The sequence below is a fragment of the Carassius gibelio genome, chromosome B6, assembly GCF_023724105.1.
Source record: "Carassius gibelio isolate Cgi1373 ecotype wild population from Czech Republic chromosome B6, carGib1.2-hapl.c, whole genome shotgun sequence".
NCBI lineage: Eukaryota > Metazoa > Chordata > Actinopteri > Cypriniformes > Cyprinidae > Carassius > Carassius gibelio.
Window position 1 is genome coordinate 15,738,325 of NC_068401.1, and position 27,758 is coordinate 15,766,082.

The 27,758-nt window shown below is 36.9% G+C and overlaps 1 protein-coding gene across 1 annotated transcript in view; it reads left to right on the top strand.

Annotated features, from left to right (window-relative positions):
• hs2st1b (heparan sulfate 2-O-sulfotransferase 1b) overlaps positions 1-17,531 on the top strand; it is a 77,443-nt gene extending 59,912 nt beyond the window's left edge. Inside the window, exons 2-7 of the mRNA XM_052559551.1 lie at positions 8,302-8,540; positions 13,431-13,516; positions 14,462-14,600; positions 14,689-14,786; positions 14,930-15,087; positions 16,058-17,531. Coding sequence (XP_052415511.1) covers positions 8,302-8,540; positions 13,431-13,516; positions 14,462-14,600; positions 14,689-14,786; positions 14,930-15,087; positions 16,058-16,284 — 947 coding nt within the window. The 3' untranslated portion in view covers positions 16,285-17,531. The remainder of the gene's footprint in view (positions 1-8,301; positions 8,541-13,430; positions 13,517-14,461; positions 14,601-14,688; positions 14,787-14,929; positions 15,088-16,057) is intronic.
• The last annotated feature ends 10,227 nt before the right edge of the window (positions 17,532-27,758 follow it).

The following is a 27,758-nucleotide window of genomic DNA, read 5'->3' on the forward strand; positions in this document are numbered from 1 at the left end:
TGCTCCATTGGATTGAATGCAGTTGTTGCATCTCTCTCTCTCTCTCTCTCTCTCTCTCTCTCTCTCTCTCTCTCTCTCTCTCTCTCTCTCTCTCTCTCTCTCTCTCTCTCTATGGCTCTGGTCCCATCAATGCTCGTCTGTTTATTTAAAAACTGAAAAAGAAAATCTTTCTCTAAAGTCTAAAGAGTCTTAACTTACTCTTTCAAGTCTTTTCTTTGAGTACAATAATAACGTTTCTACATAATATTATATTCTGACGCTTCTCGATCAATAACATCTTGTATGGAAAACACTTTTTTATTATTATTTACTGTTAGGCTTGCCATATCTATTTATCATATCTACGGAAGTTCTAAGCGGCCATGCATTATAATATTTTTTTCTTGTTGTTTTCTCGTTATAACGACTTCATTTTATCGTTATCTCGACATAACAAAGTTCGTTTTCTCGTTATAACGACTTCATTTTATCATTTTCTCGACATAACGAAGTTTGTTTTCTCGTTATAACGACTTCATTTTCTCTAAGAAGTTACAAAACTGTGCCAGCAGGTGGCACTATAAACCTGAATATAACTGATGCGGTGTTGTACACTATCCACTTTACTGTACGCGGACCTTCCTCGTGATCACTATAATTTGTGCAGTCTTCATTACTGACATTTAATTAATTCATAAATGTTAAATGCTTGAATCAATATGAATATTTTGTGTATTAAGATCCTGCTAGATGCATGAGTTTCACCAACGCGTTCTGTGTCATAAAATAACTGCTTATCAAAACCAAGGTTGACATCACTGTATTCTGTTTATTTAACGTTACAGTAGGACGGGATTTAACGATGTAGGCTGATGTGCTTCTTTTCCTTATTACTAATCTTTGTTGTTAACCATATTGATGCGAAATGTGATGTATATGTAAAATCGATAGGCTAATTTAATTCAGTTTTGTTCTATAATGTAATCGTTTTTTTCTACACACACACACACACACACACAGGGACGCTCTTTTCAAACAGAAGCTTGTAACACACATGATATCTGCTACATCATATAATGACTACTACAAATTACAAATTATATATAATTTTATTTCAAATAAAGGGAAAATGAAAAGTGAGTTTAATCCAAGCAGCTCTAATTTCGCGGTGTTGCCATTTAAACATGTTAATTACAAAAACAAAACATTCGTTCTACTGTCTCTGGAAAAATCAACAGTGATTGATCAGCCTTTATTTATATACAGTATTGTAGACGTTATTACCTAGGCGAAGCTAAATTTGCTGAAATATAGGCTACAGTAAGAGCGCCTGCATGGTTGTCCATCAGATGCCTGTCAAAGTTGTGTTCATTACTATAGCAACAGTAAAACTGTCATGTCGTTATAACGAGAAAACAAACTTTCGTTATGTCGAGATAACGAGAAAAATAAGTCGCTATAACGAGAAAACAAACTTCGTTATGTCGAGATAACGAGAAAAATAAGTCGTTATAACGAGAAAACGACTTTCGTTATGTCGAGATAACGAGAAAATTAAGTCGTTATAACGAGAAAACAAAAAGGAAAAAAAAATTATAATGCATGGCCGCTTAGAACTTCCGTACATATCAGCATATTAAAACTTAATTATAACTTGTAAAGAGTTATAAAGAGCAGCTTGGACATTTTTCTAAATGTGTAATTTTGTGTTCTATATTTTATTCCCGATTTTTCTTAAGAATTTATTTTTTCCAAATATATAGAATACATTTATATTGATATTTATATTTTTATACAGTTATTACAAGAGCATAAAGGCTAGTTATATGCTAAAAGAGTAGTTTGTCCAAAAGTTCTGGCATAGTCACAGTCACGTTGTTCTAAAATGTATGTAAAATTTATATTCTAAAATGTATTAAAATGTATCTGTATTCAAAACACCTAAAGAAAAAAAAAACATAGGAATGGAACAGCATGCTATTGTGTGTGTGTGTGTGTGTGTGTGTGTGTGTGTGTGTGTGTGTGTGTGTGTGTGTGTGTGTGTTTGTGTGTGACCTTTCATTTTAAGTGTTGCACAAAAGCACTTTATAATTGTTTATGTATCTTGAAGCTTGCAGGGTTGGGTTCTTGTCTTAATCTTTAACCACTAGGCCACACTTCCTCTTAAAATTAATTACACTAGCTGTGGTTTACAGTTTACATTAATAATTTACACTCATCACATGATCAGTAAAACGTGATTTCATACAAAATTCCAGTTTGTTTCTGTCTTCCCATCAGATGATGTACTGATATAGAGATGTGGACAGTGGCTGATCAATTCTGACAGTCAATCAGTTCTGCGTAACATCTAATTTGTGGATGAAACACCTTCAGGAAAACATGCTGAGCCTTCCCTTGAGGGAAACCCCTCCCAGAACCCCTGGCAGTTTGGCTACCTGGCAGCAGGATGCTGCCCTCTACTGTGCAGAACAGAAACCAGAGAGAATAAGAGATGCTTGTAGACTTTAATGAGCTCCCATCAGACCTTGCTTTCATTATAAAAATAAAAACGCCTCAAACAGCCTTCCTTGTAATTATGCATCCTCCTCTTAACATCATCAAAGGCTTAATCGCCTGGAAAGGCGTTTGTGTGTCAGGAAAGAGCAGGTTGTTTTACTAATTAAGATGAGCAATGCAATCATTCCTGGTGGCCTCTCCCTTTCTTCTATTGTTGGAAGAAGTGTTGAGCATTTCCTCTCCATCAGATAGATAAAAACAAAGATGCATGAGTGTGAGAAATGCATTCCTGTTGTGATCATGTAAAGAAGCCGGAGGGAGTTTGAAGGCTGTAATGGACGCTCTGTGCAATGACACAACTGAGCCATCCCTATCCCTCTCCATTATGTGCAGTTTCAGCCTTCTGTTAGTGCCAGCCTGCAGAGGACAAACACCACAGCTCGGGTTTCAGGCATCATCACTTCTTGCCTATTACACTCCCAACCTTTATCTATGATGCCTTTTTCACTGCTGTATTACTGAACACATCTGAACGTTTCTATTATAATCTTGTTAACTATACTTTTATTCTTATTGTAAGCTGTTGTTTCGTGCAGTAGACAATATTTTTGTTGGACATCCTGCCGATATTACAAAATATAAGAATTATTGTCTTTTGGGGGGGTAACACTTTATTTTAGCGTCCCTGTTACTCATAACACGTACTTAATACAGTAATAATGGAAATGATGTATAATGTGTAACTTCCCCTAAAGTAAGTTGTTAAAACGATAGTTCACCCAAAAAAAAAAAAAAAAATCTGTCATAAATTACTCTCCCTCATTTCATTCCATACCAGTAAAAACCTTTCTTTTGTGTTCATTTTCAAAACACAAGTGAATATATTTAATGAAATCCAAGAGCTTTCTGACCCTGCATAGACAGCAACGCAACCGACACGTTCAAGGCCTAGAAAGGCAGTAAGGACATCATTAAAGGGGGGGTGAAATGCTCGTTTTCACTCAATATCCTGTTAATCTTGAGTACCTATAGAGTAGTACTGCATCCTTCATAACTCCTAAAAAGTCTTTAGTTTTATTATATTTATAGTCTGTACTGTTTTTTTTTTCCCGGAAAAACAAGAGCGGCTGGAGGCGTGACGTGTGGGCGGAGCTAAAGAATCACGAGCGCGAGTAAGCTTTTGCGTTGAGACCATCTGGAAACTGTGACATTACCGTGAGGAAAAAAACATCATCCAAAACAAACCATGGCTAACAGTCAGATTCAGCCGTATATTTATGATCCAGAATCAGATCCAGAGGCTGAAATTGAACAAGAGCAGCATCAGCAATCAGTCTCTATGTGGTATGTACTGAAACTGTATATATTTGCTTAGCGGTTTTGGAAGTTCCACTTTATGTCATCTTTTTTTTTTTTTTTTTTTTTTTTTTTTTTTTTTAAGGTGTACATGTGGAAAGTGCAGTTTGATGACAACATCGCATGTTGTTTACTTGATGTGATTACGCGCCGATAGCTAAGTTAACAACACAGAGATATTTGAAGCAGTTTCACTCCCCCCCTTACGGTTCCAACACACAATCGTTACCCTATTTCGTTGGGACTGCATTATCCTTAAGAAATAAACGATGTGCAAATCTGTCGTCAAACTGGGCCTTGTTTGTAAAACAAGCATCTTCGAAATGCAGGGAACAAACAAAAAAAAATAAACTCCATCCACTGGTCCCTTAATGCAGTGTATTTATTTTTTTTTTTTTTATCTGTGCTGGGTTGTCTTGCCCTGGCAACCAAAAACACACTTCTTTTGTGACATTTCGGTCTCTCGCTCTGATCAGTGAATGTCTCTGCTCTGCTATACGGGAGTGCGCGCTCTTCCGGCAGAAGTGCCCTTAGGACCCATATAAGGAAATTCCGCTCCATCTAACGTCACACAGACCCATACTTGAAAAAAACTTTCCGAAACTTGTGACAAACGTACAACTTAATTTTTGAAACTTTGTCACATGGACTATTTTAACAATGTCATTACTACCTTTCTGGGCCTTTAACGTGTTAATTATGTTGCTGTCTATGCAGGATCAGAAAGCTCTCTGAGAAAGCTCTGCTGTGACAAATAAAAATAAAATAAAAAAGTTTCTCTATTAGTTTTCACTGAAAAAAGAATTTTATGTAAAATTATAAATTTATTTTACTGTTATTGTTAATCAAATCAATGCATTCTTTATAATATATATATATATATATATATATATATATATATATATATATATATATATATATATATATATATATATATATATATATATATATATATGAAGAGTTCAGATGCAAAAGCCTCTAAATGCCATCTGAAATTTTCATCTGAAATTAGGATTTTTATCAGGCTCCTATATTTATGTTCAGTTATTTCACTTTAATAGCCTGGAAAAGGACCTGCACATTGCCATTAAAAGTAAAATGACTCAACCTAAGCATAGGAGCTTGATAAAAATCCTAATTTAAGATGCAAATTTCAGATGGCATTTAGAGGCTTTTGCATCTGAACTCTTCATATATATATATATATATATATATATATATATATATATATATATATATAAGTAAAGGTGCAGTAGGAGATCTTGGAAAATGTTAACTTTAACCTGATAGCACTGAATGCGAATGTCCCACCGTTCCTGCAAAACGCAGTCTAAAGCCACGCCCCTTGAATGCATGAACGTGAACAGATCAGAAGACCTGAGACAACATTACTACAATACATAATGTGTCATTCACCGCTGAGAAAACTTTATAGTACAGTTACTAAAAGTACTACAATACCAGGAATGAAGATCAGGTTTGCCTGCCATTTAATTAGTCTGCATAGCGTACGTGAACGCGCTAATGATGTATCCTGTCTGTGCAAACTGGGTGCGAAGAGTTATGCAAACACATGTTGAAAGGCAGGTAGGAAAGTCAGTTAAAACACTTGGAATAAATATAATATATACCATATTTTTGGACTATAAGTCGCACCTGAGTATAAGTCGCATCAGTCCAAAAAAACGTCATGATGAGGAAAAAAACATATATAAGTCGCACTGGACTATAAGTCTCATTTATTTAGAACCAAGAACTAAGAGAAAACATTACCATCTCCAGCCGCGAGAGGGCACTCTACGCTGCTCAGTGTAGACTACAGGAGCACTGAGCAGCATAGAGCGCCCTCTCGCGGCTGTAGACGGTAATGTTTTCTCTTGGTTCATGTCAAATTAATTTTTATAAATAAGTAGCACCTGACTATAAGTCGCAGGACCAGCCAAACTATGAAAAAAAGTGTGACTTATAGTCCAAAAAATACGGTAAATCGAGATAAATACATTTTAACCACTTAACTTACTGATTGCTATCGGGATGTGAAGAGACATTCAACCAGCAGTACAACAAATGCTTCTGAAGACAATCACCTAATGCACCTTTAATTTATTTCAGCAAACATCTTAATGACCTCAGACTTTTGAATGTTACTATAGCCCTTTAACTTGCATATAACTTTAGAAGTAAATCTATTTAAGGTATATTATTTTCATTGTTTTTACATTTTTAAATGTTATTCGTTGCTTTCAGTGTGGGCAGAGCTGTGGTGTAACGCTGAGAAATACAAACCTAGCAAGCCACTGACAAAATGTAGTGTCATTGCTGGTGAGGAAATGTTAGGGGAGCGTTCTAGTTTTGGGGTGATTTGTGTCAATCACAGTGTAGACAGCTATGTTGATTTGGGATAGTGATCTAGTTAAATGGGATGTCAGACTGAGTAGATGAGATGTCAGGCTGAGTGTGGTTAGGGTCCTCTGTGGTGGAGGACGTTTTAGAGAAGTACAGCTGATGCATGGAAGCTTGATAAGAGTTGATCAACATTTTAAGTAGCTTATTTTATGCATGGGTAGGCGTGCACTGTTGAAGACTGATGAGTCTATTAGCAAGCTGAGTTTTGTGTAATTGCTGTGTGGAAAATGAGCATATGATATACAGCATGATGACTGGAGAGAGATTTCATTATTTTTTAGTGTGGCTTTTGTTTTCAGGACCACTGTGCATTTCCTTTTTCAGTGCACAGAGCGTAAAATTCCACACTGTGTAATAGTTTGTTTACACTTCAGAAGAGATTATACTATTTTGGCCAAATTAAAGTGTTTTTGTGTAATAAAAGTCTGTTGTTTATCATTGTGTAAAATTTAAGTATTCTTTAATAAAAACTACTGTGGTATAATATGACACAGTACAGTGATGCATAAGATACTAATATTGTGGTATTTTTTTTTTTCTTAAAATTGGAAATTGTAAAGAAATAAGTTACCAGTACTGTTTTTATTGTTGTGATTTATCTGTACTGTTTGGTGTTTTCATCCTGAACTCTCTTGATTCCACATGAACCCCAAGGGAAATCTTGTTTTGTTCAGTGTTGGTCGCTCATGAGACACTGGAGTCTTTTAAAAGCACCTTGAAGACACTGACAAATTGTAAGCAGTATTTGCTTAGACAGCAAAGGGTGACCACCAGTGTGATCTGCTAACAGTTTGGTCAGAAAGGAACATTTTGATAGGTCTAAATGACGGTACATATTAAATCTCATTGGTGACCCACTGTTCTTCACTCAAAACACACACTGCTTACCGAATTAGCCAATCCTGATTAGCACGATTATATCATCTTGGATGTGAAGACACATACGAAGAATGAAACCCTGGTGTGTGTGTTACTTTAGACATCTTTGCACCAGTTTCTTTGTAAGCAGCTGAGCTGCAAATTCTTTAGCAATATAAATGTACTATTATTTGTACATTGAAACTGAAAACTGGGGGATTTTATGGTGCAGAATACTCTTGACATCTCACTACTGACAGTGAAGTTATTGTGTCAAGTGTGTGTGTGTGTGTACATAAAGCAGCACACAATGCTGCTGAAACTGCTTGCTTTGTTTTCTCCTCTTGCTCCATTATTCAGGCTTTTTCATCCTGCTTCTGTTTTCTGTCGCCTAAATCAACAGGTGGCTGAAGGGCCTGTTGGGAAGCTTTACAGATCTTTAGATGCCCTAGATTTATTGCCCTCTCTCTTTCTCTCTGAAAATACTCAAACTTTGCTCTACAACTACATTTCCCACCAGCTACTTGCATTAAATTTGAAGATGGATGTATGGATTTAGATAATCTTAAATTCTTCATGTACTGTACTTTGGAATTGCCGAAAGTTCTCCCTGCAATTAAACATTGATCATCATGATTATATGTGTATTTTACACTATAAAATACATTCTGCAGTTATAATGCCATGTTTATTACAATCTAAGGTCAAATGAACTCAATTTATTTCTAAATGTCAGGCGTAACATGGCATAATGAGATGTTGTGTGTGTTTTTATTTATTTATTTGATTATATTTATGCACGGATGAATAAAACAATATTGTGGTTTTGTCTGTCATGACATATATTTAAGATCTGTGTGCATGTAATGTACAATAGATCACTTAAGTTAAACAGTTTTAAAGGTATAGTCCACCCAAAAATGAAAATTGCCATCATTTTGTTTTAGATCGATATTTTAGAATGTTGGTAACCATATTTTAAGTCAAAACAGTGAAACTGTTTGTTTAGCAACATAGAACCACAAGGTTTGTAACGACATGAGAGTGAGTAGGTGACATAATTATTTTGTTTTGGGTGGATTTCCCCTTTAAATCTGTAGAAATTATACAGTAGTATTTATATAATTTTAGGGTTTATGTAAATAAAAGATAAAATGCATTTTAGATGTAGATGTAAACATGATCATGTCCTCTCTCCCGCAGAGCGCACTATGGCCAGACACGAGGTGCGAGGCGTGGAGCAGAGACAGACACGGGACGGCGTTCGGGACTCCCCGGCATTGCCTGAGATTGAGGATCTGATTATCATCTATAACCGTGTGCCCAAGACTGCCAGCACTTCCTTCACCAACATTGCATATGACCTGTGTGGAAAGAACCGCTTCCATGTCCTCCACATCAACACCACCAAGAATAATCCGGTCATGTCTCTGCAGGACCAGGTAACATGTCCATTACATTAGATTCAACTTACAATACATTCATGTATGAGATTATTTAACATTTTAGTACAATTATGTACACATAGTTCTTAAAGGGATAGATCATCCAAAAATGAAAATTGTCATTCTTCGTTCATCTTCATAACACAAAAATGAAGATATTTGTAATGAAATCTGAGAGCCCTCTATAGACAGTAAGGGTCCTACCACGGTCAAGACACAGGAAGGATGGAAGGACATCGTTATTCCATGTGACATCAGTGGTTCAACCTTAATTTTTTGAAGCTACAAGAATACTTTTTGTGCACAAAGAAAATTGTAACGGCTTTATTAAAAAATAATGATAAAATAACAGTTTCTCTCCCCCAAGTTACTGTCTTCTGCCATTATTGAGAGTACCATGATGCATGCTTGTGGTGCTGCTGATGTAGAACATGTATGCACTGTGCCTTGTTTATGAGCGGAGGAACACACACACATACGCCGTGATCAAATACATCGACTGTCTGCTGTAGGCTGGTTCGAAAAAGTCAGTCAGTCCCATAGATTCCACATGTCAAAATGCCCAACTTCACAGTAGAAAAAAATATGTGTTTAAAGCCAGGTACAAAAAGTGGTTTTGGTCTATATAGCTCATTTTGACCTTCATGACAACTGTAAGGGGAGTGAATTTCCTAAATGTATATTAAGCCTTGAAGTTCTGCATAATTAAAGGCATGGGTTGATGGTGGATTGCCGCTGTTGTTGCCACAGTCAAGCTAAGTGGGTGTGGTTTCAGCAACCAGCTCCACAAACGTCCTGCCTCTTTGTCCATTTTCTATTTATATAGGGGAGACGCGCAGTGACATTGAGCTTCATAAACACTACATCCATGTTTTTTACATTCTATGATTGTGGTACTCTCATTAATGGCGCCTATGGTGATGCGGAGGAGAAGAATTGTTAAATAAAGTATTCTTCGCACACAAAAGTATTCTCATAGTTTCATAACATTACAGTTTAACCACTGTTACATGGACCATTTTAACTATGTCCTTACTACCTTTCTGGGCCTTGACCATGGTAGGATCCTTGCTGTCTATCCAGGGTCAGAAAGCTCTCGAATCTTAATATGTGTTCTGAAGATGAATGAAGGTATTAAGGGTTTGGAACAACATGATGGGATGAACAATGGGTGAACTATCCCTTTAAGCTTTGCAAGTCCAGAGATTAAGGTCATTTTCTCTCTAGTTCCTTTGAGCACTCCAAATATACTGTAACTGTATGTGAACACCTCAGATGAACTCAGACCACTCTAAAAGGAACCAGTGTCCTTTTGTGGTTCAGCTGAGTTCCTTTTTGAATCATTAACCATAAGTTTTTTTGTTAATTTAAAGGGGTCATCGGATGCCAATTTTCCACGTTTATATGTTTCTTTAGGGTCTTACTGAAAAGTCTGTAACCTACTTCAGTTAAAATTTCTCTATAGCTATGTTTCCATTACTTACGCGCAAAACTTGAATATCGCATAAAATGTTTGTGAATAAAGCACAGTTTTCATCCAATGAGTCAAAGAGAACAAAAATGTCACTTTCTGATAAAATGGCACTATATATATCTCTAAGAAAACTAGGAGAAGCCACTGCATAATAATTTTCATATGTAATAAATTACTTGCGATTCAGAGAGAGCAGGTGTAACACAATAATGCGGTCATTGTTTTTAGAGGTCGATGCCTGCTGTTTGGGCACGCAGTCATGAAATACTTTGAAGACAGCCTTTCCTACATCGGGACATTATATGCTCACCTAACATTCATCATCCTCAAATATGGCTTATCATCTAAAATATGTATGTAGGAGCAACTTTACATGGCTGCTCAATCTAATGTTGGCCTAGAAAGAAATTTGCAGTTCTTTTGTTTGTGTGGAGCGTGGAAACTGAACCGTAGCACACTACTGCATGACAGATTGAGGCACCGCTGCGATCATTTGCTCTTAAAAGAATTCATAATTTTTGGTCATACAGATAAGAGTAATGAATCTTTTCTATCTGTAAAGACACTACGTTTATTTGTGTACACCCAGAATAACAATGAAATATTGCGCTTTTGTAAAATAATGAAAGCAAACAGGATGCACTTTCTGCAATCTCGGACTGTTAACTTGAGCATGTCTGTGTTTGTCTTATAGAGAGTGAAACTTTAAATGAACCAATTCAAATATTCTCAGATTATGTAATATATGCCTACAGATGCATATTGCGGAGATGTGTCAATGTTGCCGACTTTATCATTTAAAACAAAAAGCACTAGTGTAACAATAAATTATTAAAATGTTGATACATACAATGTAGCTGCTGTTTTTTCCCAACACATTCATAATTATTATATTTGCCGATGCACTGTGGCAAGCCTTTTTTGCGTGCGCTTGAGAGCTTGTTAGGCTATGTAGGCAATTAAAGGCTCATAATTATGAGTTTATGGTTTATTAATAAAAGTGTGACTAATAGTCGAATGATGCTTAAAATGAACGACTACTTGTCGACCAGAAAAATCCTTAGTCAAGGGCAGCCCTAATGCATAATGACAGTCTTTTTTCGAGAAGCATAAGAGGCTGACAATTAGCTGAATATATAGCCTACTTATTCAATAAAGTAACACTTAGCCTGCATTTGAATCTTTATTCGAATGTTTCAATTAACATTTTATTTTAAAACCTTAATTTGAAAATGGCAACATAATACTGCGCTCTACAATATTTCTATGAATAAATCTCTGACAGAGAACATCAGCCAATCCCTGGGTGCGTATTTGGTAAGAATGATGTTGTTGCGCGGACGCGCTGCTCGCACACCGATCACGCTTGCGGTGTAAAAGAGGGGTAAGTGCGGGGTTGACCTCGTTGCTATGAATGTCAAATCATAGCAACGAGGTCAACCCCGCACTTACCCCTCTTTTACACCGCAAGCGTGATCGGTGTGCGAGCAGCGCGTCCGCGCAACGACATCGTCACTGTAGCAGTATTCACACTGGAAGCGTGTAAGTACAGTAGTACAGCAGCGGCTGCAAAGCGTGTTCGGCAGACAATATAACCATTTCAAACAATGTGTATAATTCTTTCAACATTTGTTTTTATAATAATACACCACACTTTCACCCAAACCGATTACTTAAAAAGTTTAAATGGGTAAATACATATTTGTTATACTTAATTTTCTTCTCTGGCATAATTGTTAAAACACTAGACATTGGCATTGTTGTTAAAACTCTTGACATGCTTATTCTGTGCATTTTGAGCACGTTTTGTGTTAAATCACATTTATTTTGTCCATCAAAAGTGTGCTTTCACTTTAATTGAGCGTGAGCAGTACAGCAAAAATAGAACGGATGCCGAAACCCCCGCTACACTGCTGTTAACGCGACGCTCCTGCTTGACGCTCACGTGCTGCTCCTGGTCCCGGTGTGAATGCACTCACTTATTAACATGGACGCCGAAAAAAATATGCGCTGCTTGCACGCCGTTCACGCTTGCGGTGTGAAAGAGGGGTTACTCTTAGTTTAAGATTTCTGTCTAATCCTTACTAAAAGTTTGACTCAGCAGCTTAATGAATAGGTTTTAAGAGAAAACTCTTAGCTAAAAACTTTCATTGCTATTCAGGAGAACTCTTAGTGGTAAAATAAAATACAGGCCCAGAGTTTTAAAACATGCTTATAAAAAATTAGGTTGCACTTTATTTTACAGTACGTGTACTTAGTGTACTTACAGTGTATTTATCTAAGAAAGTTCTGGTAATACAAGGTAACTACATGGGGTAGGGGTAGGTTTAGGAGTAGGTTCAGGGTTAGTACATAGTTATTACATAGTTATTGTAATTACTATAATAATTACACAGTATGTAAATATGGAACAGGACTGTAAAATAAAGTGCTACCAAAAATTCTTACACAAAATAATAATTAGTAGCTAGACATTGTATATAAGTATGCCTGATATTGGGCACATTTTACAGACACTCTCAACTTATGCAGTTCGGTCCAAGTGCAGAGGTGTAGTGTGCTTATACTGATGACATTGTGATTGGTCTTTTGCTCAATTGTCACTCTGACAGTCCAGGTGATGTTAGCCCAGAGGCCCTGTGTTTCTGCCGCACGCTGCCTCTAACAAGCAGCCTTATAATATTATACATAATATTCCTACTGTCAATATCCACACTGCTGCTGTGCCTTTGTGTGACAAGCAGCACTGAACAAGCCGAACCGATAGATAAAAAGAACAAGGGGGAAAAAGAATAAAGTGCAGATTATGTTGACAGCTGCGAAGACAGACAATTCTCTATTCATTTTATGTATTGTTACATGTCAGCTCACAGAAATCTATCTTTGACGAGTTTTATTTGCGGAGTTGAAGGGGGTAAAAAATCATTTTGACCTCACATGTGTCAGCGTTATTCAACACAGCATGTGGCTCTGTCGGTCTGCGATCATGAGCGTATGTTTACATTTGTATTCACATCATTGTCATCCGCAAAATAATATGCCTTGGAGCAGGGGGGAGGGAAGGTGTTATTTGTGGGTGATTTTTGCCAAGGTAATATCCAGTCTAGCTTTCAACAAAGCCTTTCGACGGTACAGATTGTACAACCTTTCCCTCCCAGCGGAGTACAGCTGTGGGACTACGGGGAGGATGTTTGGAGAAAACATTGCTGAAATGTGTTGCATTAAGTAGTCACTTGGCTGGTTTGTTTAGCAGCCCGTGACAGATGCAGTGCGTCAGTGCGAGATTGTTATTTGAGATTTGGATATTACTGATGCTTGAATGATGGGGGCATATCACACATGCAGTAAAAACATATTAGAGGTTTATAAACTGTGCACAGGGACAAATCGAATGTGTTATCTTGTGCTTACAGATGAGGTTTGTAAGGAATGTGACATCCTGGCGAGAAATGAAACCAGGTTTCTACCATGGCCATGTCGCCTATCTGGACTTCACAAAGTGAGTTTTGCTGTATTAATATTAAACCATAATAACAATCACTGGAAGCAATTGCTCTACAGTTCACTGTAGTTAAAATGGGTATGTTTTCTTAAAGCATCCAAGACCGTATCTAGTAGATTTAGTAGATGTCTGTTCCTGAAAAATGGGACATCCATCAGCCAGCTATTTAATTCACTGATGTGAGAAGATACATTTAAATGCTGCACTCTAGTGGTTGAAAGTGGAACATGTTTTTATTTTTTTGTTTGTTTGTTTTTTTTTATCAGTGGTTTAGTTTTGTGTGTGTGTGTGTGTGTGTGTGTGTGTGTGGTTTGTACCACTGATTTATAATAGTCATATATAGATCTGTGGTTTGTATGCTGCTGTTATTAAAGCAAAAGGAATACATACCATTGAAATTCTGAAATTGTATTAAATGTTTAACTCTTCACATTGTTCTGGTGATAATATAATTGTAAACAAGAAATGTGTATTACAAAATTGTAGTAGAAGAATGTAGAAAAAATGCAAAAACAAAAACTAACAAACAATTTTTGACAGGTGTTTCCTGATTTTCGACTGCATATAATAATATAACTAGTGCGGTCACATGATCAATCGCATCCAAAATAAAAGTTTTTGTTTACATAATATATGTGTTCTGTTTTTGTTTATTATGTATATATAAATACACATACATTGTATATTTTGAAAATATTTACATTTTTATACATTTATATATTTTTGTTGTTATATTTTATTATATATAAATATATTTAATATATGATGTTATATAATATATATAATATATAATATAAAAAAAACATATTTGAGAAAAAAGTATACATGCGTGTGTTTATTTATATATAAATATACAGAGTAAACAGTAATAATCAATTGTTTGACAGCACTGAATATAACATGGTATAACAGTATAATACAATATAATATTCCTCTAAATAGGTTTGGAGTCAAGGGAAAGCCGGTATACATCAACATTGTACGGGACCCCATCGAGAGGTTGGTGTCGTACTACTATTTTCTCCGATTTGGAGATGATTATCGGCCAGGTCTCAGACGGAGAAAGCAGGGGGACAAAAAGGTATTCTTTTTAAACAATTAATTTGAAGTAACTATTAATTTTCTCCCCATGCGGAAGCTAAGATGCTATATGTGTGACTGTGTTTCAGACCTTTGATGAGTGCATGTCTTCAGGAGGTTCTGATTGCGCTCCTGAGAAGCTTTGGTTACAGATCCCCTTCTTCTGTGGTCATTACTCTGAGTGCTGGTGGGTAACATGAGCAGCCTGTTACTCTTGTTTTTCACTAAATGCTCTTTCGCATTAGACAAATTGATTGATTCACTCTTTACTGATTTGTTCTCGAAACTGTGTAGGAGCTGGAAATGATCTTGTGTGTCTCGTTTGCGCAGGAATGTTGGCAGTAGGTGGGCTCTCGAACAGGCCAAGTATAATTTGGTGAATGAGTATCTGCTCGTGGGAGTGACTGAGGAGCTGGAGGATTTTATCATGATGCTCGAGGCCGCGCTGCCACGCTTCTTCAGAGGAGCGACTGAGCTCTACCGCACAGGTACTTTGTCGATATTTAAGAAAAAGAGAGTTCTGTTCTCTACTTGCCTTCATCGTTCCAAACCCAAGCTTTTGTTCATGTAACACGAAAGCTAAATACAATAGCTTTGTGTGAGAAACAGCCTCAAGGTCAAATTCATGGCACTTTTTTGACAGCCCGTGGAAGAAGTACCTTAACAAATGTGTGTTTTGTAGATTCTTTTTCAATTCATTGGTCGAAATGAAATCATTCGGAAAACCTTTTGAATATTTTGTTCATGAACCAGACCAATATAATTCAGTAGTTCAGTTGCAGCTCCTGGATTCGGTCTGTTTGTCACACAAAGGTATTGTAAAGGTTCAGAAGTAGTCATACGGGCTTCTTTTGATATACTTTACTTATGGTTCTTATCCTTTATGAAGCTTGGAAGCTTGACTCCCTATTCATTATAACTGCATGGAAGAGAATGATTAGAACATTATTAAAAACATAATTCTCCTTTTGTGTTCAATGGAAGAAAGATATTCATAAGGGCCCAGTACTGTAAGTGTTGCTTCCTCCATGTTAGAATTGATTGTATTTAAGCAGTGGATTTTATTTTAAAGTGTTATGCCTTTCATGTCAAAGCTGAATTTTCAGCATTATTTGTATTCTGCTGGCTGTTGCTAGTATATTGTAGCCATTTTTAGTCTTCAGTGTCACATGACCTCTCAGAAATGATTGAAACATTTAGTTTGTATCATGATAAATGTTTAATATTCAACTAATACAAAATATTCACGTTTTATTCTGGAAATGAAAAAGAAATATACATTTTTTTTTTTTTCACATCAAATTGTAATTATTATTTTTTAACTCATATTTAGCCAAGCTTTGAAAAAAAACCCTAACGTGTTTTCAGCATTGAGCATTGAATAATTTTTCAAGTACACAAGCCAGTGAAACCTCCTGAGTGACTTGCATTTTATTCTGTCTTTGACTCGAACTGCAGGCAAGAAGTCTCACCTGAGGAAAACGAGCGAGAAGAAACCTCCCACTAAAGAGTCCATCTCAAAGCTGCAGCAGTCCAACATATGGAAGATGGAGAACGAGTTCTACGAGTTTGCGCTGGAGCAGTTTCAGTTTGTGCGCGCTCACAGCGTCAGGGAAAAAGACGGAGAGCTTTACCTGCTGGCTCAGAACTTCTTTTACGAGAAAATCTATCCAAAAGTAAACTAGAGTTGACATTAGCATGGTCCAAGTGTCATTTGGCCCGTTCATGAACTGTTCTGTCACATTCACTGGGAAGAGAAGAAAAGGACTTCTGCAGTGTGGACATGTGAATACCCGGAAGTCCTAGACTAGAGGGGGTCGAAGGACTTAAAGAGTGTGTTTTTTGAGAGACTTCACTCAGTCCTGACTCTGACGCTCGTTCTCTAGCCACTTTGAGCCCAGTATCTTTTTATGGACTTTTACAGCAGTGAAAACACTTGTGACACCACCATCAAATTTTCACATAATTCATCATGCCTCATGACAGAACCTCTTTGGCCATCACTCATTGTTGTGAAAAAAAAAAAAAAAACATATTTGAACAGGGTCAAAAGGGTACTGCTTTTTGTACCAGATGTATGGTATATTAGAGCACCTCCTTATTTTACTACTAACTGTGGTTTTGTGAATTCTTAACACTTTCTTGCATTGTGTGTATTCATTTTTAATAGAATGCCATGAACAGTGTTTACAGACTTTAGTCAAGGTATTGTAGCCAGAGTTTAGAATGTGGTAAAAACAGATTTCACATCTGTACAAATTGTATTTACATTGTATATTTTATGTAATTGGACCAAATGGTTGTAAGAAATTCAAAGTTGTAGAATTTAAAACTAGTCATTTAGAAAATAGACATCTTTTTTGGGGACCCCACTGGTGCTTGCTTTTTCTTTACACTCTTTTTTTTATCATTGCATCTCCTGAAGACGCTAAAATAATGAAACGGAACAGAAACTGACCTCTGAGACGAACTTTCATCTTTCATTGACTGGTTAAAGATCATTAGATCTGGCCTCCGTGTTCCTGTTTCTACCTGCTTCTGTGTGAGGCCTTATCTGTCCAGAAAAGGTTCCTTGAACGATAACTGCAAATATCATCATGCATCTTGTAGCAGTCTGTACTGGTTTAAGGTAACTTGATCTCAACAGACTACTACCCTCTCGGAAGTCGTAATATTGCCTTTTACCAGAGGATGAAAAAAGAAAGAAAGAGGCTTAAACCAACATTAGTTGTTCACTCAGTAGTGCCTTCATAAATCATTCACTCCACCCTGGTTTCAGCAGTTGTTCAGATCATTTAAACAATGTCTGTGTATTAAATTGTGTTTAAACTGCCAGCCTTTCTTTCTTTCTTCTTTTTTTTTTTTTTTTTTTTTTTTTTTTTGTTTGTGTAAATTGTCTCAAAGCATTTCAAATAAACTTTACTGTCAGTGAGACCAGGATTTATTTATTTATTATTTCCAGTATGCTTAGTTTTTCTTCAAACGGGGGTTTGTGGATATTTGCACATTTTGAGAGGAGAGTTTTTAGGACTGTCAAAGTTGACTTGTTAAATGAAGACGTCAATTAAATATGTAAATTGTTCACTTAATTTATCAGTGATCTTATTAATTGATCATATATATAGTACAAAAGCATAGTACTATGCCCATCAAGGCTGCATTTGTTCATAAATACACAGAGCAATAATAGTATGACGTGTCTGTACTGTTACTTGTGATCGATCAGCTTAACGCGTCCCTCTTGAACAAAAGATTTCTTTAAAAAAAAAAAAAATACTGATTTTACTGATCCCAAACTGTTATTATGCAGTTCTTATTCCTTCCATCTTATTCATCTTCCAACATTTTCTTGACAGTTCATTTATTTCACTCAAAAATGTCACATTATGGTAAATGGCGTACAGCAAGGGTGTACAACTTTAAAAGGTCACTATGCTGCAGATTTGAGCTCCAATCCGAATCAAACACAACTAAATGAGCTAAGCTTTATGATAGCTAAAAACTTCTCGACAACAGTGTTTTTGGTCATATAGTTTTGGTAAGGGTCATTCATTTCTTATCAGTTGTTCGGTCTCATTTTTAGTTTCAACATAAAACAGGGGAAAGCTGTCATGGTGACTATAAGGAAAAATCTCATTTAATTCTGAGTTCATCTCCACAGACAGACGGACCACATCCAGACATGTCACATGACCAGAAGAGAACGTCTGCTTCACAAAAGAGAACTCAATTAACTTTTTCGCTGCAGGCATAACAAAGCATTGTTTCATTAGACAGATGCATACAAGCTGATAATTACTCCTCAATTAAAAAGAGTCTGTTCCATGTATTGATTTACAAGGGAGAAGGTTAATTAGGAGCACTGAAGTTCTCTGTTCTGTTGATGTAGCGTTGCTTTCATTTGTTTGTTTCCATGTCAGCGAGTATCTTAGTATGAAACATGATTTTATCTGAGTCTTTGATTGTTTGTTTAGAATACTTTTTACGTTTATTGGCAGTATCTCTTGAAGGATCACTGAGGGGTAAATAATCATGCACTGGAGATGTAATAGTCTGGGAGCTTAAAATTATTGCATCTTTTTGAACATGACCAGCTGGCTCTTTCTAAGTATTTAAATGGCCTTTGTGTGCCTTTTACATCAAAATAAATAAATAATGTTATTAATGTAAAATCAATAACTTTAATAGTAGCTACTATTTACAGTAAATTGTATTCCTTTTACATGAAGATGCTTTCTTCGGCCTGTACCCAATCAGTTTTATCTAACTTGCCTTTGCTGTGTTAGCAAATGCAACTTAAAAATATATAAAGAAAGATAAAATATTAGATTTATTTCCACATATGTGTGTGTGTGTGTGTGTGTGTGTGTTGATAACCCACTTTAGACATTCTACTAACTATTTCTGCAAACTTACTTATGATCAGTAAAATGTCTAAATTGGACTCAAAATAAAGTGTGACATATTACATTACATTATTATATTATATTATAATATATTTTAATTTTGTCCTTGTTTTTATATTGTTCTAGGTTTTGACAAACACTTTGTCCTTGTGTGTTCAGATTACGGATCAACCCTGTTCCCATTCTGCTTAATTTATTTTGAATTAAGAAAGACAAAGACTGTGCGTGTGTAAGTCATTGATGTAGCTACAAAATATGACCCACAGGTTTCTATGCTGTGGCCAGAACAAAACTAAGTGATCAGAGCATGTCCTGTCCCAGCCAGCATTCTTTGCAATAAACAATTTTATCATGATATTTCAGAAAGCTAATTCTTCAAGGGAAAATAATTAAGCACTTATCTCAACCTTTAATAAGGTATAATTACAGCCAAAAAAATAAAATAAAAATAATAATACATTTATCAATTTAACTTGACCCAGTATAATTTATTAACACTTCAGTTTAACAATTCTGTTGTATTAAAGAATGTTTAAAAGCTTACCACAATTGTAATATTTACTGATATGAAACTGGAAAAGACATCCATTCTAAATAATGATCCAGATATGTGTGATACTTGCATTTACTTTAAGCCATGAAAATATACTGTCATATCTAAATGAATTATAAAGGATTTTTTTTTTTCTTTCTTGCTTGCCGTCACTTTTGATCTAATATATACCGTCTTGTATTAAATGCAGAATCTGCTTAATTCTTTGATCTTCCACCAGAGGGAGTATTGCGTTCACCGATCCGTCCTTTTCCTCGAATCAGCTCAGCTGGATCTGTTCAACAAGCTCCATTAGTACACCTGTACTGAGCCAAATGGACCAAACGAATGGGGCATTACCATTAAGAATACAGATTGCTCTATTAGAGCTACACTGCCTTTCAGCTTAGGTGGTAGCTATAAATAAAGCTCTTTACTTTAGACCCAGCAATTTGTGTCCCTCTCTCTGTTCTCTTGCATAAATGACACACTAAGGTTTAAGTCACTGTGTGCAAATGGTGCGCTAGTGATGCAAACCTTTCCAGAGAAGAAGTTTAGCGTTTCTGGGAAGACTTTTTGTCATGATGTCTTCAAGAAGCTTTTAGCAAAATGAGCGATTTACAGGTCTAAATACACTAACTGCTGTATTTAACTTCCCTATTTGTGAAATGACAGGGAGATGAGTGTGACATGATTGGCTGTATTTTTAATAATGGGAAGAACGTGTCTGCTCTCTTTATATTTGAAGGATATGATTCAGGCCTGCTTAAGGTCAAAAAGTAAAGCGCACTACCATTAGACGAGTACTGTGAGTCTCTGTGCCGAAATAACCTCTAAATCAGAGTCAAAATAATGACCTCATTCAACTAATGAAGGCTGGCTGGGTTTGACAACCATAACCCTCTGGACATCTGACAAAATGGCTGGGGTTTTTTGCTTTGTTTTTTTTTGTTCTGGTTAGATCAGAGGAGTTCGTTTGGAGTAAAACTGGCCGCAGTGTTTGAAAATGGTGCTCCATAAAACAAACAGAGCAGAGAGGAGGAGAGATGCTGACCCCCTGCTCTCCAGGACAGAAGGCAGGACCTCTGAGCACTTGGATAAAGGGATTTATTATGCTTGCTACAAAAACGCCTTCATCTGATGGAAACACGGGGATCTAAATTGGAAGGTGGGGGGATAAAACGTTCAAAAAAGTTCAAGTCAATGGAGAACCAAGGAAACTAGCACATTATTTCCGATCTTGGGCCATTTAGGCTTCCTTGACTATACTATATGCAAGCTAAAAATAGTATTTGAGGGAGCTGTTCGCATGATGTGGAAAGATCATTCGGAAAAGCTAAACATGCAGGATGTGGTTTGAATTTACTATTTGATTCTAGTGACACAGGTGCTGGAGAAATCTGATTGGAAAGAAATTGAAGTATGCCGCATAGAGACATTTCAATATAAACTTCATGATGTGTATTTTGTTCGATGTCTGTGATTAAGGCTTTGGTCTTACCAATTTGTTTTCATCCAATTGCTTTCTGGTATTTGGTCACTTCTACTAATACATGGAAATAAAGTCCTTCAGAAAAATTGTCCATAACCATCTCCAGTATCCATCTGCAGAAAAAGCCTGAAGTCTGATGCTGGATGTGACCTTTGACTCCTAATTAGATTGGTACCTGTACATTATGGCTGTATGACATAGGAAAAGATTGTTTCTCTGTGCCCCTCTTTCTCTTTAATGCAGAATTCGGGAAGGTAAAGGACCTAGCAGGCAAAGAGAGAGAGATGCAATCAGCAATTCAATCGTGCCTATTGTTCAGGCTACTGATGAGCTTTGCAGCGCAGATAATGGAGTAAATTATTTACCTCTCTGCTCTCTCTTCTTTCGTGACTCCTTATTGTAGTCGGTGCTGGCAGTATACCTCCGCAGAGCTGTATGGTCACAGGTTGAAGGCCTGTATCAGATCCTGCTCAACTGTCAGCATGTTTCAAATGGTTTTTGGCTTTTTCTTTTGTCTTCTTATCTCCTTTTCTGTTCTTAAGGGTCTTTCTAAAACAGATGCCATTTGGATCCCGCTGCATGGGCATACATGTGTTTAACAATAAATAGCTGCTTACTTGACACTTGTTTATTACTTGTTTAATAGACATAAAAAATCTACTGTACGAGCTGCACATTTTGATTTATATATACACACTCCAAGAATTGTATCCAGATTATGTCAAGCTTGTTTCCATCAATTATTACTGGTCTGCTCATACTAAAAAGTCCTTAAAGGGGGGGTGAAATGCTTGTTTTCACTCAATATCCTGTTAATCTTGAGTACCTATAGAGTAGTACTGCATCCTTCATAAATCCAAAAAGTCTTTAGTTTTATTATATTCATAAGAGAAAGATAGTCTGTACCGATTTTTTCCGGAAAAACACGACCGACTGGAGGCGTGACGTGTGGGCGGAGCTAAAGAATCACGAGCGCGAATAGGCTTTTGCGTTGAGAGCATGTGGAAGCTGTGACATTACCATGAGGGAAAAACCATCATCCAAAACAAACCATGGCTTACAGTCAGATTCAGCCGTTTATTTATGATCCAGAATCAGATCCAGAGGCTGAAACTGAATGAGAGCAGCAGCAGCAACGACTCGCTCCGAGCGGGGCTCGAACCCGGGTCTCTGGCATGGGAGGGGACGCACTAACAAGGAGGCAGAGATATTTGAAGCAGTTTTACTCACCGCCTGCGGTTCCAACACACGATCGTGACCCTTTTTCCTTGGGATTGCATCATCCTTAAGAAATAAACGACATGCAAATCCGTCGTCAAACTGGGCCTTGTGAACAAGCATCTTCGAAATGCAAGGAACAAACAAAAACACTTGCACAACTCCGTTGATGCTCTGTAAAAATAAACTCCATCCACTGGTCCCTTAATGCTGTTTTTTTTTTTGGTAATCTGTGCAGGGTTGTCTTGCCCTGGCAACCAAAAACACACTCCTTTTGTGACTTTTCGCGACGCTCTCGCTCTGATCGGTGAAAAGTCTGTGCTGCTCAGCCTCGCTATACGTGAGCGCGCACTCTTCCGGCAGAAGTGCGTCAGGACCCATATAAGGAAATTCCGCTCCATCTAACGTCACACAGAGCCATACTCGGAAAAAACTTTCCGAAACTTGTGACAAACCGGAAGGAGTATTTTGAGAAACTTTGTCCATATTTAGCATGGGAATCCAACTCTTTAACAGTGTAAAAAACTCAGTATGCATGAAATAGCATTTCACCCCCCCTTTAAAAAATGGAGCTTAAAATCACATTTTTAAAAGAAAGTACCTATTTCATAGAGGGGTTTTCATTCAGGGTGTCGTAGACTTTTGTCCACCCCGTTCAGGTGTCATTCACAAAAAACATGTTTTTGGGCATGGAAGAGACTCTGGGAGAGACATTTATTTGTAAAATTGAATTTAAGAGTTCAGATGCAAAGGCCTCCAAGTGCCATTTAAAATTTTATTTAGAAGAAGATTTCCAACGGCACTTGAAGGCTTTAGCATCTACACACGGGATAGTTTAAGTAAAATGAGCATTTTTATCAAGCTCCCGTGTATAGGTTATGTAATTTCACTCTAATGGCAATGATGTTCTTTTCATTGCCATTAAAGTGAATTAACTGAACATAAACATATGAGCCTGAGAAAAAAAAAAAAAGCTAATTTTAGAAGAAAATTTCAAACGGCACTTTTATTCTATTTGTTTTTAATTAACTAAGCATCCTGTTTTCCGAACACAGTGTCATGCGCGAGGCACTAACTAAAACTCGAAGGGTGAATGATAAGTCAAACATAGTCCACATAGCTCATGTGTGAAAAACAAGTAGCTCAGTGGAAAAACGTGTTCTTTGCAAACGGCTCCTACTGTTTCTTTTTCCACTGTGATGCTACAAAATCAGGATTTTGGAACGTATACCTACATCACCTCGGGGACGCAGCTGGCCACAGCATGATATTTTGGCTAAACATTGGAACAAGCATACCATGATGGAAGATTATGATGAATGTTAGCTATCAAAAGGTATAAATAAATATATTATACAATTTGGTAAAAGTGTCCAGATAGCTGGCTTCTGATATAAACGTGATATATGACTATTCGTAATACATAACTAATATTGATAGGCCTATATTATATGAGTTTTAATGAGCTAGTTAGCTTAATGCTGATGAAAAGTAGCTAGTGTAGAGAAATATTACACTTTAAAACAATCACCGCACGTGCGTTCCAGGAGCATAGCTGGGCACGAAAAAACATTCAGGCTGGGTTGTGGTAAAGCGCTTATAGGTTTCAGAGATTAACCCTTTTGTGTCAGATGGAACAGGCCTTCCGCACAAGTACTGAGAGACCATTTGTACTTCCAAATGTAATATTTCATTGCATTTACAAAGGGTTTCAAAATGAGAAGTGAGTGACCTGTGTAGCTATTTTCAGATGAGTGAAAAAAACAGAAATGTAGATCACAAGACAGTCACTATTTTGGTCACTGTTGGCCATTACAGTCTCTGCTGGACACACAGTACTTTTTCCCAGTCTGCCTCGGTTAGAGGTAAATAACCTTCATGCAAATTGGATTCATTAGCCCTTAGCCCCTCTTCTACATCATTTCATTTATCTGCTTTGAGTCACTATTATTCCCCTTTTCTACTATTCAGTTCCACAAACCCTCATGCTGACCAAGAAACAGTTCTTCTGCTGCCACAAAATATTTTCATGCTTTTGCAACTTCACACTACAACATAAGGAATGATGACTATTTCAAATCCCTGTCGAAAGTCACATGATCTCCCATGCTTTTTGGTAGTTGAATATTTGCAAATGGTCTCCTGTGAAATTACCAAATGAAAAATGTGTAGCCTACTTTATATTGACCACATACTTGTTTCTTAAGAATTAAAGGTGGATTTGTTCACACTGCATGTGTGTTAAGAACACAATCAGCCATCAACTAATCTATGACCCATACAAATTATGGCTTCTCTTAATCAATGACAACTAGGGGGAGAAATTAGACCTAATCATGCTGATTAAACTTGCATGTTAAGCCAAGGAGGTTTTTTTTTTTTTTTTTTTTTTTTTTTTTTTACCACGATAGACTGTATATTCATTAAGACAAAATCTGAATCTCTAAATCCTCCCTCACAATCTTACTTTTTAAAGTTGAAAGTATGGCATGATCTCCTTGGAAGCTGAATAATGAGCTTCTGAAGTACTTGCGTTCGTCAGCCGCTAGGTGTCACTGCTTCCTTCTTGAATCTGCAAGATTTGTAACTCGAAACATCTCACGTGTTTGTTGAGTGGATAGTATTTTTCTAATTCTTTACACATTGCTTTATTATTTATAATTTGAAAATTAAAATGAGCGAATAAACAGATCCCTTCCGTTGGTGGCTGGGTGCTACTAAAATATAGCCTACTGTTACTTACTTTTATTTTATTTATTTTATATATAATATATGGAAATATATGGAAATGGATAAATGGAAGCGTCACAATCTGCACTTCTAGTTGAAAAATGCAATGAAAATAGTATACCATTTGGACAGCTTTAGAGTACTATTTTCAACATGCTATAATTGGAGACCCACTAATTATAATCTTCCATGATAGAAGATGGATAGTATATGAACTGGGACGCATCCAAAGTTTATTTATCAAATGCAAAACAATACAGTATGCCGCAGTAATTGCTGGCAATGGCATATTCTTTCTGCAAGCTCCAAAGAAATTAGAACTCACTCGTAAATAGAGCAATTAAAAAGAAAAATAGATGAACATGTACATATATTAATGTACAAATTGTGCAAATACTGCAATTTTACTATACTGTCCCATGAAACCCTTATTTTTTACCCTTTTTTTAACCAGAAAGTAACTACTAGTAAGTTCGGGCCCTCAGGACAACTTATTAAAATTTCACTCACTCGGATCTCCAACAAAGCAGGACTGTTTCCACATGTCATTAGAGAAGTGAGCGAAGTCTAACGCTGACCCAGCAGAAGCTCGCTCTCCTGCTGTGGAGAGGACACATGGCTGCGGGTTCTCCGTGCTTGAGTTCCAGAGCTTTGCTCGGGTCACACATTTCTGGAGGCTGCTTCCCTGACAACTGCCAACAAAGGGGGCATTGAAGAGAGGCACTTTGATGCCTAATCTACATGCGTTTGTACAGAGAAACCGGAGCTGCGTTAAAGGAAACAGGTGCAACTAATTACAATGCTCTACAGTCCTTTCTCTTTCCTTCTCACTCACTCTCTATTCCTTTCTCTTTGTATTTATCGCTCTCCCTTTCATACGATGACTATCACAGAGGCCTCAGAGCGAGGGAGTTCGAAGCACAAATGTTAGGGCACATAGAGGGCGCAGTCTCTCCCGCACACCAGACATCAAAGCTGGCCACTTAAAAACATTCCATGACACTGCTGGCTGGCCTGCTCACCAACGTGAAGTTGGCTGTTATTGAATAGCTTGATTTAACCTGTTGCCAAGTTTAATTAACCCGCTTTAGTTTCTCTCTTTTCAAAGTCTTGACCTGTGTCAGAAAAGTCAAATATGTAGAACAGGACGGCTGGGCATAAAAGAGCCTCGCCATGAAAGTTTAGCTTGGAATATCCACGTGCTTGCCATGTTTTCCATATTAGTTGTTCATTAAAAATACTCAAAAATATGAAATGGAACTGAGAGCAACTTTCCAAGGCAAAAAAAAAAAAAAAAACAGGAGCGTCTAGGTCATTTATTTATTTTTTTGACAGTCCTGGCTCGTGTGGTGTAGGTCAAGGGTTTGTTAATGCCAAGGTTTCACGAAAATATGATTTTTTTTTTTTTTATAATAATAAAAAAATTGAAACATGATAAATGGGACTTTAGATGAATAATAATGTTTATAGTAAATTTTACATACCATTTTGATGGTGCTTTTTATGTTTGCAAATGCTTTTCAGTACATATTTGAAAGCAATACATAAAAAACAGTACTTAGATTTCTTTCTTTTTTTTTATCTGAAAGAAATATATAATATAATAATTATAGGTATAAATGCACTGAATAGGTGTAGAATAAACCAGTTACAGAATACAAAATTCATTATAATAAAATATAATGAACCAAGAAAAAAAAATGCAACTGAGCAAAACTATATATTCTGTAGGAAGGTGCAAATTGCCATATTTATGTAAATGATTTTTAGACCAACTTAAATTTTTACTCACACTATTTGTGTTACTTAATGATCAATGATGAAAATCTAATTTATTTTTCGAACTTCCACTGAAAATTTACCCGCAAGTTAATGGCTCTGATGCTTTTAGATGTGTTCAACCATGATATATCTGTATGACCCTTGAACTTTTGCTCTCAGACAGATGTAAACACTCAAGGTGATCACTCACTCACACTCAGCCTGGACGACTGCATTAAGAGTCCATGAGTCACTGAGCTTGTGTCTCAAGAGCCTGAGGTGATCCTCCAGCTGGAGAAAGAAGAGATGCCGTCAACATCTTCCCATCTTTCCCGTACAATAAAGAGGTGTGTCTTACCCTGAGAGACAATGCTTTTGGGTGTCAGGTTCATTCTGTGGGCCACCCCCTGTATTCTGTAACTGCAAACTGCCTTGACTGATAAGATAACATAACTGATGTCAGCAGCAGGAACAATAAGGGTAGGGTGGAGACATCAAAACCTGTGTGTCATTCACTAAAACCTGAAAAGCAACCAAATCAGAACAGCTTGGAGCGCAGACAGGTGTCTCGAATCAAAGCTGCTTTCTTTCTGAGGAGCAGCTTCCGAGCCCTTTGAAAAGCACTGTTTAATCTGACCGGCCAGTTGGGTGATTTGTCTTCCAAACAGAATAAAGAAAAGTTTGCGAAGATGAGATTCGATGGAGACTTTTTCACTATAGTGTACTGATCTCACTATGAGACCAGCCTGCTTTTTAGAAGCAGAGGATATAAATTTGGAGCCTTATTTATGCCACAGCATTTGATTTCCAAGCATTGTCCTGCTCTATTTGACAGCAGGAATCTGATGCAGAGGCAAATGGCCAAATCCGTAACGATAAATCTTCTGCAAATCTGAGGTGCTCAGAAACATAATGCATTATGGCTGGGAGAGAGTATCTGTAGCACACCTCAAAATCACTTTCAGATTTTGGAAAACAAGGCTATAACTTGACCTTACGGTTTGGTGAAGTGGAGCGTAT